At 41.3% G+C, this 14,658-nt stretch overlaps 1 protein-coding gene across 1 annotated transcript; it reads right to left on the bottom strand.

The window, feature by feature from the left end:
• LOC109233653 (ethylene-responsive transcription factor 12-like) lies at window positions 11,986-12,918 on the bottom strand. The gene has a single exon (XM_019399528.1). It carries the CDS (start codon window positions 12,916-12,918, stop codon window positions 12,316-12,318), a length of 603 nt encoding a protein of 200 aa, XP_019255073.1. The 3' UTR covers window positions 11,986-12,315.

Raw genomic sequence — 14,658 nt, 5'->3', positions numbered from 1 at the left:
TATTTCAAGCCATCTATCAAGTAGACATTCTCAATGAAATGTGAGTCTGTCTTACCTACCTTTCCAACCCCAATAATCTCACTTTTCTTCCCATTTCTAAATGAGACATTACCTCCTTTTAAGTCCTCAAGTGAAAGGAACTGGTTCTTGCTTCCAGTCATACATTTTGAGCAGCCACTATCCATGTACCATATTTAGCTACTTCCCTTCACTTGGGCTTGCAAAAAGAAATCAGGGGTTAGTCTTAGGAACCCAAACTAGTTTGGGTCCCTTTCTATAGGCAAAGGGGTAAATTAAATTCCTTTTGGCCCACCCAGGCAACCTACTTTTCCCTTGGACAAAGGTTTTGTTCTTTTGACTGGCCTTTCTTTTACATCACATTCATTTTTGTAATGACCAGTCTTGCCACAGTGTGTGCAGATTTTGTTTTCAGGGAGAGTGATATACTTGCTTTTGGGGTCCCACTTAGGTGCTTGTGTCCCATAGCCAAGTCCTCTCTTGTTGCTACTGTGGTGTTCTTGTAGCCAGGATAGTGAAGCCTTATTCCATTTGCAAGTTCTGTCTAGTTCATGCTTTACCTTCCCTAGATCTTCTTTTAAGATTCTTATCTGCTCATCCTTTTTGTACAACTCATCCTTCATCTTTCCTAGATTTTCTTCTAAGGTGAGATGTGTGTGATCAGCTTTCTTCTTACCTGTTCCTAATTTCAGTTTTAAATTTTCAGACCTAAGTTCTAAGACGCTGGTGTCAAGTTCAAGAACCTGGTTCTTCAACTCAGCATTTTTACTGTCACTCTCATTAGCCCTAGATTCTAGGTTTTTGCACTTGGCTTTTAAGATCACACACTCCCTAGACAGCTGTTCCTTCTCATTGTTAATTATCTCAGACTCATTGATGAAGTCTAGCGATAGTTCAGATAACCTTTCTTTAGACAGAAGTTTAATCTTGTCTTTGAGATGAATCACACTTACCTCTTGTTCATCATCTGATTCTCCGATGGCCATAAGTGCTTGTTCATCTCCAGCTTCATCTTTTGAATCTTCATCTGATGTCTCTCCCCAAGCAGCAACCATAGCCTTTGTTGATCCTTTGTTCCTTTTGGGTTGAACCTCTTCCTGTTCCTTCGTTCAGCCCTTTCCTTCTTCCATTCAATTTCCCACTGGGGACAGTTCTTGATCATGTGATCAGTCTTGCCACATTTGTAGCAACCCTCGTGGGTTTGTTTCTCAGGAGCTCTTGGTTTGTTGAAGGTTGTACCTCTTGAAGAACCCTTTCCTCTCATCAGGTACTTTTTGAAATCCCTTGTGATCATGGCCACTTCATCATCCTCTAGATCTTCACCTTCAGCTATTCTGTGAGCCAGACTCCTTTCCTTCTTGGGTGCATCCATTTTCATGGTTTGCCTTCTCAGTTCATAGGCAGTGATATTTCCAATCAGTTCATCCAACTTGAGAGTAGCAATGTTCTTTGATTCCTGAATAGCAGTGATTTTGCTTTCCCAAGTTACTGGTAAGACCCTTGTCAAGATTTTCTCAACCTTGTCTTCTTCAAGGATAATTATCCCAAGATATTTTAGTTCATTTGTTAGTGTTGTGAACCTTGTGTACATCTCCTGGATGGTTTCTCCTTCCTTCATGGTGAAATTCTCATATTGAGAATATAGCAGTGTTCCTCTTGATCTCTTTACTTGAGGAGTTCCTTCATGAGCCACTTGTAAAGTGTCCCATATCTTCTTAGCAGTGATGCAACTTTGAATCCTGCTGTACTCGTCTGGACCTAGTCCACATACAAGCCATTTCTTGGCCTTGGCATTCTTTTCCATTTCTTCAAATCTTCAGCAGTGCAGTCAGTTCTTGTCTTTGGCACGTCCACTCCTTCAGCATTCTTCTTTGTAGTAGCCAGGGGACTATCAGTGACTATGTCCCAGAGTTCATAGTCTTCTCCTATGATGTGATCTCTCATCCTGTTCTTCCACCAAGAATAGTACTGGCCATTAAAGAGTGGGGACCTAGCAGTGGATTGCCCTTCCCAGTTTCCAGGTGGTGCACTCATCTTGATCTTTTCCTAAGGTGTTAGCCTCTTCAAGGATAACCCGCTCTGATACCAATTGATGTTTTATACTTCAATACCACACAAGAGGAGGGTGATTTGTGTGGTACCCAATTTTCGCTTAACTGAACTATTGAAGGACCTGGTTCTTCTATGTGTTCCAACTACTACTGTTTGCGGAATAAGAAGTAAAGAAAATAAAGAACACAAAGATTTTTACGTGGAAAACATTTGACTCAAAAGGGAAAAAAACCACGACCTACTACTCAGTAGGATTTTCCCAAACTTCCACTAAAATCACTGAGCCAAAACAGCATTTACAAAACTGTTTGTAAACCTAAGGATTAAATGTAATCTCGTTGTGGCACACAGCCTCAACTGTTGCGACAACTTCAAGTTAACTCTAACTTGAACACTCAAGGTACCTAATACAATTGCTTCTATTAAAGCTGAAAGGTACAATGTAAAATCACCTACTACAATTGAACTAAAATAAAAGATAGACACTTGGAACTGGTTCTTCTATCTTGTTCAAGTAGCTTCAGGATTGCACGCTTGAATCACACATAAATTGCTTGCAAAATTGCCTTGCTCTTTTGCTCTCAATTTAAGTTTAACCTCTGCTTATGTGCATTACCTGTAAAAGAGAACACTAATATTTATTGGGTTAGTAATTAGAGATTAACTGCGATACAGATGCTACTCTTCTATTGTAGAAGAGTTCGAGTTGATCTGATACTCTAACACTATCCTCTTCTTAAATTGTGATCTCTTCATGTAAGGAGTCTTTCTCTCCTTATCCAATATGCAACCTTTTCGATCAGATCAGCAGATATTACTTCTAATAAGTTAGATTTATCTCCTTCACGTGTATTTTACATGCTTGGGTCGATCATGACTGTGCTTCACAAGATGGACCTGGTCCATGTCTGAGTTCTTTTGTCAGTCTTCAAAACTTCACTTGTTCTTGGGCCAACATATTATGTTAGCAAAACTCTAGGCGAGGCCGAAACTATGTATCCTCACCTAGAAAAATTGGCGCTCGCTTTGCTAAGCGCCTCTAGGAAGCTAAAGTTGTATTTTCAATGCCATCCCATATGTGTTGTGACTGCTTACCCATTAAGAAGCATAATGCATAAACCCAAACTCTCGGGAAGATTGGCTAAATGGGCCGTGGAGATCAGCGGGTATGATATCGAATATCGACCCCGAACCGCCATCAAATCTCAAATTTTTGTAGACTTTGTGGCCAACTTTACGCCGGTCCTGATACCCGAGTCGAAAGGGAATTGTTGTTGAACTCGGGGACTTCATCGGGAATTTGGACCCTCTTTATGGACTATGCCTCGAACGCAAAGGGGTCCAGACATGGCATCGTGTTGAAGCCACCGACAGGTAATGTAGTTAGACAATCTATTAGGACTGTAAAATTGACTAACAACGAGGCCGAGTGTCAGGCCATAATTGCAGGTCTCAAGCTGGCCAAAACCGTGGGGTAGAGGTGATCGAAGCTAAGTGTGACTCCCTCCTTATGGTGAACCAAGTCAATGGGACGTTCAAAGTCTGAGAGGAACAAATGCAAAGATACCTAGATAAACTGCAGGTAACCCTACATCGGTTCAAAGAGTGGACGCTGCAACATGTACCTCGAGATCAAAACAGCAAAGCCGATGCTCTTGCTAATATGGGATCGTCGGTCGATGACGATGAATTCAACTCGGGAAAGGAGGACGTACAACTCATGAAATCGGTAGTGGAAGAAGGACACGCCGAGATAAACTTAACAAGCTTAACCTGGGACTGGAGAAACAATATATAGATTACCCGAAGACCGGAAAACTGCCCTCAAATCCTAAAGAATCGAGAGCTCTGCATACAAAGGCGTCCCGGTTCAGCTTGTCCGAAAACGGTACCCTATTCAGGAGAACATTCTATAGCCCACTCGCCATATGTCTAGGACCGGGAGATACCGAGTAAGTTTTGAGGGAAGTTCACGAGGCACCTGGGCAACCACTCGGGTGTCGAATTGCTAGTTCGTAAGATGATCAGGGCCGGCTACTACTGGATCAACATGGAAAAAGATGCGAAGGAGTTCGTACGTAAATGCGACGAATGTCAGAGGCACGCATCGATGATTCACCGGCCCGGGGAGCTATCGCATCCGGTCTTATTACCCTGGCCATTCATGAAGTGGGGAATGGACATTATCGGTCCCCTGCCATGGGCACCAAGAAAGGCTCAATTTATATTATTTATGACTGCCTATTTTATAAGTGGTGGAAGTACAAGCATTTGAGAAGGTCAGGGAGAAGGAAGTTATAGATTTCATTTGGGACCACATAATATACTGATTCGGAATGCCGGTCGAGATCGTGTGCGACAATGGGAACAGTTTATCGGCAGTAATGTGAGCAAATTTCTCGAGGACCGTAAGATCAAAAGGATCCTATCAACACCCTATCACCCAAGTGGGAACATGCAGGCAGAGTCTACAAACAAAACCATACTCTAAAACCTTAAGAAGAAGTTGACCGATGCCAAAGGGAAATGGAAGGAAATTTTACCTGAAGTCCTATGGGCATACCGTACGACCTCAAAATCCAGAACCGGGGCCACCCCATTTTCATTAGTTTATGGTGCCAAAGCACTAATACTGGTCGAAGTTACCGAGTCTCAGGTTCCGGTACGCTACCGAAGAGTTAAACGACGATGCTATGAGTGCGAGCCTGGAACTGTTGGACGAAAGGCGTGAGGCCTCACTCGTTCGGTTGGCCACCCAAAAATAATGGATCGAAAGGTATTACAATCGGAGAGCTAACCTCCGACACTTCAATATCGAGGACTTGGTGTTAAGAAAAGTGACTCTGAACACCCGGAACCCGAACAAAGGGAACCTGGGGCCGAGCTGGGAAGGTCCATTTCGAATTATCGAAATCACCGGCAAAGGATCTTATAAACTCGAAGCGATGAACGGTGAGAGGTTACCAAACAACTAGAACATAATCCACATAAAATGATACTACTTCTAGGGTATGATCCCATTCATTTCTTTTCTTTACATGTATTACGAATTATACTAACACTTGCAGGTAACGGTCAAGGAATGATGCAACTTTTAGGCCTGAAAGCACGCGTTGTACTCTTTTTCCCTTGAACTGGTTTTGTCCTAAATGGATTGTCCGACAAGGTTTTTAACAAGGCAACAGTGGATCGTGCTAACTTAGAACTAAAGATAGGCTATAGACCAGAGTCGGGGGTCACGTCAACAGTATCCGAGCCCTCTCTACGACTGACCTCGAATACCGGGGGTCATCACCCTCGGATAACGATTTTAGCAAGGAAGAAAATTTTATGCTCGGACAAGTCTGGGCTTGGTGGGTAGGATTTAATGTAAGGGCCAAACAGTCAAATGAACTGTGCCTGCATAGACCACTTAAGCCGTAACATGAAGCTTGTACACGTTTGCAACCTTGTATGTAGCAAACATAAATGAAATAAAGTTTCTACCTTGCAGATACATATTTTGTCTCTTTTTGTTCCTTAAGAACATCGGGCCCAAGGGCCATCTTTGTCCGAATCTAAGAAATCGCCCCTGCTTGGGCACTGCCGTCCAAGGTATACTCCGACGGCCTAGGGAATCAAAGCCTGGTGGCACAAAAACCTATTAGGCACTGCCCGGACTTAAAGGCTACGGCCGCCCCGACTCGAGGACTATCGTCGTGGGCAAGCCCGGTGGCTCGGGTATCAAAGCCCGGGGTAATAAGCTTATTTGAAAATACCCGAACTAAAAGGCTATAGCCATTCTAAAAACAGCTCGTGATGTCCGAAACCCGTAATCAAAACATAAGGCCATCAAAAATCTCCAAAACCGGTTCAAAGGACTACCCTCGACAAAATTATAATCTAAAAATTACTAAGTAAGGGCTTTTGTGGAAAGCTCCCGGTCATACCAAGCCCCCGCAAATTTTAAGCAAAATTACTTCGGGAACGAGCCTTGTTCGAACCTCCAAACAAGACCTTATTATTACATGCTAAGGTATTCGAAATCTTTGCAATCATAAAAAAGCAAAACGAAACAAGCTTGAAAATTGTCGAAGCGAAAAAAGAGCCTTGTATATATATATATATATATATATATATCATTACAAAGGCCAACGTCCTCAAAAAAAAATACAAAAGTACAGAAACAAGAAAAATCTAAGCAGCCTGGTCTTTGCCGAAGCCCACCTCATCACCGGGACCATAAGGGTCTTCTCCGCCCTCGGATCACCCGGAACCCTTGGAGCCTTCCTCGTCCTCGGGATATGCCAACTTCTTGGCCTCGTCCTCGGGATATGCCAATTTCTTGGCCTCGTCCTCGATCCTCTTAACATTTTCAATCTCGGACGAAAAGTCAAAACCCCGGGCATGAACTTCCTCGAGGGCCTCCCTTTGAGACTGCCACTTCATGTGTTCAACAATGTCTTTAAGGCGGTCCTGGGTTGCCTCAGCATCAGCCCTGGTTATTTCCACCACTGACTTAGCTACTTTAAACTCTTTGGCAAGGGTATCCCAATCGGCAACAATCGAGCCTAGTGGAGACCGGAGGTCTTCGATTTTTTTAGACCGAGTATCAGCTTTCTCCCTCGTGGCTTGAAGTTGAGCCTTCGCCGAGGCCAGTTGCTCCTGAGCAGTCTCCTTTTTCGAAGCCAAACGGTCCATCTTGGCTTTCCACTCTTCAACCTCGACCTTGATTACGTCCATCTCGACTTAGAGCTAGTCGATCTGGTCAAGTTTCTGTTGAACCTACGGGTTTACCATTGGTCGCCATGTCTAGCTCGTCATCACTAACTTCAAAAATCTTTAACTGTTCCACCAGGTTGGCATTTTCTTTCTGGGCCGCGTCCAACTCAGCTCGAAGGCCCTTGACTGCTCCTTACGTTGCTCGCTGAGAAGCTTGTACAAGTCCTTTTTCTCAGCAAGCTCTTTGACTTCGGCCTCGAGTTGGCTGAGCTCATCGCGGTACCGGAGGAAGGTCTCATGATGGAGCACCAAGGCCTGCAAATATGAGGAAGGGCATTAGAATCAACAAGAGCTGAGTTTGAAAAATAAAAGAGTTTTGTAACACCTTACCCGGTTCAGCGCCCGTTGTGCTTCATTGAACAAGCATGGTGCATCCACCTCGTTCATTTTTTCCTGGTCTTCTTCGGTTACCAGGCACCGAAGGTAACTAGCTATCCCGACAGGGGCAGAGAGAACTCGGGCTCCTCCGAAACGCTGATAATAATTGAACGCTTCCGACCATGATCCGTGCTCGGGACACGAAACTGGTTAACTAACCTTGGGCTCGAGTTAGGCCCGCCAAACTCCGAGGATGAACTTTTTCTCAGCACCACTAGGTCACCCAACCCGGTGACGTCTTCCAGGGCGTTGGAGTCCATGCCGTCAAAAAAGCAGCGGAGGGGATCGTCCGCTCCGTGAGCCGCCTAGTTGGGTCGCTCTTTCATAGTTTGGGCCTTGTTAAACATGGACTCGGTAAACGAGGGTGACCCGATATATCTATTACACCGAGCACCTCATTCGAGGCGCTACCGGCATCCCAGTATGTCTCGGCCCCAGCCTCTTCATCAACTTCCCTAACCTGAGGGAGATCGGCCTCATGGATCTCTTGTTCAACTGCCTCCTGCTCTTTGGGGGGCGACAGGTCACGGGCCAAAAGGGTTGTTCCTCCTTGGACTCATCCCTAAGGCGGTTGAGCAAGTCCGAATATGGTGCTCGAAAGCTAGATCTCTTCTATGGCTTACGAGCCAGTCTTCTTCTCGGTTTTTTCTTCTCTGAGCTCTGGGAGCCCAAAACCTTTCTTTTCTGCTTCCTCTCTCCTGTTGCCGCCCCTAGCTGCCCCAAAGCAAAGGAGCCAACGGGCAAGTCCTCGTCTCCAACCGGAGGCCTAAGCTCGATGATCTTACGCAAACCTACAAAAAGAAATTAGAGGGAATAAGAACACTAAGCTAGAAGAAGAAGCCCAATAAGACTCGCTCGGGAAAGGAATCTTACCATGGGAACGAGCCTCCCAACGACCTTTCGAGAGTTTGCGCCATGAGCGCTCGGAGTAGGGCATCTGTGACACAATGCCCTCGACCCGCTCTTTGAGCCGAGGAATGGCACTTGGAACTCGAGCAAGGGTTGTGCCACAACAAACACCGATAAGAAAAGGGGGGTGAAGCATGAAATCGACGCTTAAAGGGAGTTATACTTACATGATACATTCCACCTCTCGGGGAACGGCCACCACTTGGCAAGTATCAGGTCGGCGATCCTCACCCAGACAAAGCGTCCTTGCCAACCTCGATCTCGGTCCTCGTCGATGCTCAAAAATGGGGCTTTGCTGGCCTGGCATACAAGCTTTATCAGAGCATATGTAAATGGAGTAGATGATAGATGGTGAACGAGCACGCATCCATTTTGTTCACAAAAAATCGGAGGAGGATCGCGATCCTCCACAATGATGGGTGAATTTGGCCAAAGCATACGTTATACCTTCTCCAGAAGTCTAAGATGATAGGGTCCACCAGGCCCAATGTAAAGGGATAAGTGTAAACACTTAGACATCCCTCAACATGGGTGGTAATGTCCTCCTTGGAGTCGGGGACCACTATGTCTTTGTCGGCCCAGTTGCAGTCTTTTCGAACCGAGGGAAGGACCTCTACGGTGATTGAGCAAATGTATCTCGAGGCCTCCTCACGCCGATTCTGTGCCGAAGAAGGCTTCTCAACCTTAAAGTCGCCAGTGACCAAGCGACCCCCGGGAATGAAAATTTTCAAGGGGGGCTCTTCCGCCGATTCATCAACAACCACATCAGGGGCGGTCTCCTCGACCGTAGCGGTCGGCCGCGAAGAAGAAGGAACGTCTTTTTGGGGAACGGATTTGGAGGTTTTTGCCATCGTTATCTGGAAAAGCCTTAAAAAATAATAAGAGAAAGGTAATGAAAGCTCAGATGTGTTGGCTTAAATAGAGAAAGGGTAGAAATTTTTGCAACATACTGAAAATTTCGAGCAACGGAGATAAAAATGCTTGAGTATGAGAAAGGGTGATGAAATCTTGAGAGTACGAGGGTAGAAGGTTCAACATAAAGTAAAAAATGAACGAAAGAGGAGATATTTATAGGGGTTCCGCGACTTTTCACATCCAGGAGCAGCCAACCGACGGCTGACACGCATTTAATGTCATAATGACCTGACTGACGAGACGTTTCGGTTTTTTGTCGCTTCTGTCACGGCGTATTGATGAAGGAATTGACGAGCTCATGTCATTTCTCGTCAACTTACTCTTCGAGAAACAAAGGGACTATCTGTATAAGGGTAAAATCGGGCTCATGGTACACCCCGGTCTCCGATAAGATAAATCGAGCTCAAAACACTATGACGAAGGACCGGAATCGAAGCAAGGGTCTCATTGAGTCAGACTCCGGGGGCATGACGCCCACCCTCGAGAATATCGGGATCACAATCCGGGATCGGTCCTAATCCTGAAATACTTCGGAGAACATTGTCATGCAATCAAACACGACCAACAGAAGACCGTGATATCTGCGACCGGCCGGGCATCACGGCGTGGATCTCGGCACGTACCGATAAAGAACCGGCAATCAGTTAAGCAGAAGATTTTTTACCTCTTATAGAATTATACCTAGATAACGAGAGCTTAGTGCAGCGGGCTGCCCTTTTTATAGAATTGTACCTAGAGTAGGATTCCCCTACTATATAAAGGTGGTTTGATGATTCATTAGGCAGAGTGTAACATACGCATTCCAAGGCAATATATTATATTATTCTTCATTCTTATTTTGGTTCTTTAGGGTTGATCTTTGTAAGCCCAAGTCGGGGTGGATATATTAGATTTAGGCTATAATCATCTTCATCACGTGGTTTGAGTTTAATACTTCTTTATTTACTTAATCTAACGATGTTTATCGTTTGTATCGAATTATTCCGCATATCCTTAAAATCACTTATAAATTTAACTGTTATCCATTTCTGAGGGTAAACATACATTACTCTCCAATTTTTTTTTAAAGAACCATTTGTAGAACGTAAAAAAAGAAGCATTAGAACATAACTTATGCTACCATTATCCTAATCGGACTCTAATTAATAGCTGCTGAAGAAACTACTGCCAGTATTCATTACATTTACTATCAAAGTGATACATATACAGTTACCATTTATTAAAATATGAAAGGTTTTTTTCCTAATAAATAAAGCTCGAGTTCGATAGAAGTTGCACTGATTTTCACCAAAACATAATAAGTTCACCTTTTCTTGAAAGGAACCATGGCATTTTATCCATTAACATCACAAACTTCTGGGATGATTTATATACTTAGTGATCTTCTAAAATCCTCGTCGATCGTCTCTATCAATCATCCACCATTTTATTTTATATATAAACCATTAGCACTCCATGTCGTGGATAATTTATAAACTTAATAATCTCTTTCTAACACGTACTCACAAAGTAAACAAATGGACCCCTTACCTAGTAGTACCAGAATATGACGTAATTAGAAAAATAAAATGGCAAATAAATAGCCCTTTTTGTTTCGGCCAGTTGCACCATAGCGTACATAAGATTGTCAAATAATTGGGATTTAACTTTTATATATAACAATTACATAGTCAAAAAATTCACAATATCACGTTATTTAAAAGATAAGTACGGATAATTATACTTAATAACCGTGGATAGAATATGAGAAAAGTTGAACGACGGATGATGAATTATTCTACTACTAACATTAATGGGAAGTAGAGAAAAGCTGAACGAACGACTTTCTCTTATTGAAAGTTATAGCTCAAAAAGAATTCTTTCTGCTGTGTACAATATTGTCTTAAAGGTACTTTTCATTTTAAATTTGCACTGTTTGGAGAATGAGTAAGCAGATCTTTTGATAATATGTACAGTAACATTTTTTTTACCCTAGTTGCTATTATAATAATACTCTACTACACTAGTCACCTTTCTGCTTTTACCCTTTTCCTATACTAAGATAATTGTAATGCTCTTCCATGCGCCACCTTAAAAGCCGAAATTAAAGATCATGTCTCCAAAATCTACTCCCCTCCTCCCCCCCCCAACCCCCTCCCCCCACCAAAAAAAAAAAAATCAAACTAGATAAAGGACAAGAACAAATATGTTTTTTTCTTGACGTATGTGAAACTTTGCTCAAAAACCCTGTACTCCTAATATACTTCCTCCGGTTCAAAATAAGTGATTTTTGGTTTTTTTTTGTGGTACAAAATAAGTGATTTTTCCAGATTTCAAGAATGAATTAATTATTTTTTTCCTACATTGTCCTTGGAGTAAATAGTGTTGGAGTATGTGTTAGGAGTGTTTATGTGAGATAATAAAGGTTAATATGGTCAATTTCATTGTTAATTAATGCTAAAAATGAATTTCTTAATCTGTGTGAAAATATCCAAAAAAATCACTTATTTTATACCGGAGGGAGTATTACTTTATTCATCCGTTTATACAGCCACCAATTGCACAATCTACAAGCTCTGGTTGGTACTGCTTTCAAGTTTCACCATCTCCATCTAAACTGTAAAAACCAAGAACCTTTACTGTTTTTTAAAATGTTACTATTATTATACATTGCTTTACACTTAAGTACACTATTTTTCTTTTCTCCTCTTTTTAACTTTTTTTTGTTACTAACGTTCTGTACATAAATTTATAAACGTTATCCTAATAGGAGAGAAAGTCAGTGGTAGAATAATCCATCATACAACTATTCTTCGGCTGAAGCAAATGTCCAGGTATTGGACTACTTTTTATATCGCCAAATATAAATACACACACACTGAATGAAGCTCAAGTTGTGTGTAGGTATTTAATTTTATATATATAAGCAAGCACACACAACTTACTTAAATATACACTTTCAACGTACATGTATATTGTAATATATATAGATGAATAAATGTAAACATGTTATTAGGTACATAAACACAAGAAAACGATGAAATTAGACCACAAAGTCTTGGGCACAGTTTTATGATAACCATTCTACAAAAAGATAGAAAAGGATCTAAAAAACAAGAAACATGTATATACATAATAATGCTTCTTCGTACGTTATAACATAAATACCTCAAGGAAACTTCTTTTTTTCTTCTTTTTTTTTTCTTTTCTTCATTAGTAGAAATTACCCTTCTCTCAATAGCTTGAAAATAGAGAGAAACACGAAAGAAAATTAGGAAGTATACTAAGAAGTCATAGCCGGCTTCACATCCACAACGGCGGCGGCTCATTCAAGTCAATAGGCAACCCACGTCTTACAATCCCAAAATACTTGGCGGCAGCGGCAGCGGCGGCGGCGCCATCATTCTCCTTTGCCGGAGCTATGCCGGAAACCGGCAAGTTATATACCGGCGGCGGCGGCGGCGGGCCAACAACGTCTTTGAGTACTGGATGTCCAACTTGTAAGAACTCCCCTATATTCATAAGCCTACGGGCGGAGGGGGAAGAAGAAGAAGTCAATCGGTGATGATGATCAGCTGAGGGATTAAGGTTGAGGTCAAAAGGAAGAGGAGGCGCCGCCGGGAAGTTGGTCCTGGCTTTAGCGCCGCGGAGAGAACGAGCGGCGCCGTCGTAAGCAAGAGCAGCTTCTTCGGGCGTGTCAAAAGTGCCTAACCAAACACGTGTCTTCTTCCAAGGGTCGCGTATCTCAGCTGCGTAACGACCCCATGGACGCTTTCTTACTCCTCTGTAATGGCCTTCACGAGCTGCAGCCATGGAAATGGTGGTTGTTGGAGAGAGAATGAAGGAAGGTAAAAAAAATTTAGTGAGAGAGAGTGTTGGTGTGTGTGTGGGGGGGTTTGGGGACATAAAAAGACCAAGCGTATAGAGTATATATTTGGAATAGCAGTCGTAAAAGTGGAAAAGAGAAAAAGGGGTCCCACGTAGACAACCGTAATCGTCGGCTGGACGGCACGACCTCTCTCCTTAACTTTTTCAACCCTTAAAATATACTATACTGTACTGTAGTACTATAACTGCGGTAAAAACTTTTACTACAATTTCAACATTTACATCAAATTAGGCCTGACTTAATGTAATAGTTATAAGTGATTTAATAAGATACATATGTATTGATTAATCTTGATTGAGCAAAAAAAGGTATATATAAATTAATATCATGCATCTGTTTATTTTATATAAATCATTTAGTTGTAAAATTTCCACCCTACTTTTACTATGGATTTTAAGTCATGCTGGCCTTCACCGTTGATCTTTATCGCGTTAAATGTGACCATTTTATATATATATATATATATATATATATATATATATATATATATATGTGTGTGTGTGTGTGTGTGTGTATATGTGTGTTTTCTTCGTTAAATTAATTTCTTTTTTCAGTAAGGATTAATGAACTGTAAGCTTACTCTAGAAGATTAATAGAGGTAAGAATGATCAATAAATTAAGCTCATCATAAGATTGGTTAGTTTGGTAACACTAAAAATTTTAGTTTGTTCTTTTTGATTAATTGGTGTATCTCTAAAGATAATTATTTATTCCTGTACGCGTAAAAAAATGTGAAAACACACAATTAGATTAACATGAGAATTAAGACAGTACTAAAAATTTGTAGAAAAGGTTAAATTTTAATACTAAATCATGGTGAGAGGAAGGATGATTCCCGTAAAAAATAATCTTGGTGCTTCTATTTCTACTTTTGCTTTCATGTTAAAGTTCAAATTTCTATTACAGCTTCTCGTATATTTCGGAATCTTGAAGAAGTCAAAAAGTCAAGTCATTTTCGAAGAAGAAATTGTTGTTGCTCTTATTATTTTTGCCTAGCTTGGTTGTAGTCTATGTTCTCGCAACCTTATACTAACTAAGGCGGATTCAATTAATCTTCATTTACACCCACGTTTCTTATGAGACTCTCAGTATTGATAAGACTAAGAAACAGTCTAAAGTCCCAATACAACATGTGATGTTATTTTTCTTATATCCAATTTTCAACGAAGTTGAATCCCGGTGATAAGTTGATGGGTATAGTATCATTCTATAAGAATAATTAACTTGCACCAAAATCACGTGGCGGAATAATTTGGATCTAGAATTCATTTTTACAATTTTCCTTTATGTTTTTCTCTCTCTCTTTATGATAGACAATGGAATAGAACTCAACTGGATTAAGCGTCACTTGAATCCGAACTCATAGCATTGCCATCTAAACTGTGACATTTGGACCAGTAATTATTTCGGCGGAGCAGTTATTTATTCAGATACTAATACACTCTCGTTACTATTACGTTGTTTCTTTTATTAGTTAGTAGCAGAAATAATTGATAAGTTTTAGTATGATATTTCATTTTTTTGTTCATTTGAAACAAAGAAGACGGTACCAGTCAAAGGGCTCTGAAACCAAAATAATGATTTTTTGGATTCAAAATACTTTTATACAGTAAAAAATAAAAAGTTATCTTTCTAACTAAATCGCAGTATTATATTGGATTTTACTTTAACGAAAATTTAGCCGTTAAAGTAAAACGCAGTATAATACTGCGTTTTAGGAAAGCGCATTATTATACTGCATTTTGCTTCTTTGTTGG

This window comes from Nicotiana attenuata, chromosome 10, assembly GCF_001879085.1.
Source record: "Nicotiana attenuata strain UT chromosome 10, NIATTr2, whole genome shotgun sequence".
NCBI classification, from domain to species: Eukaryota; Viridiplantae; Streptophyta; class Magnoliopsida; order Solanales; family Solanaceae; genus Nicotiana; species Nicotiana attenuata.
Note: the sequence above shows the minus strand (reverse complement) of the source record. Positions and strands in the feature narration are given on the sequence as shown.

What these genes read in the sequence shown, in the direction of transcription:
- LOC109233653 (XM_019399528.1), bottom strand. Translation starts at nt 12,918, where the DNA reads ATGTCCCCAAACCCCCCCACACACACACCAACACTCTCTCTCACTAAA.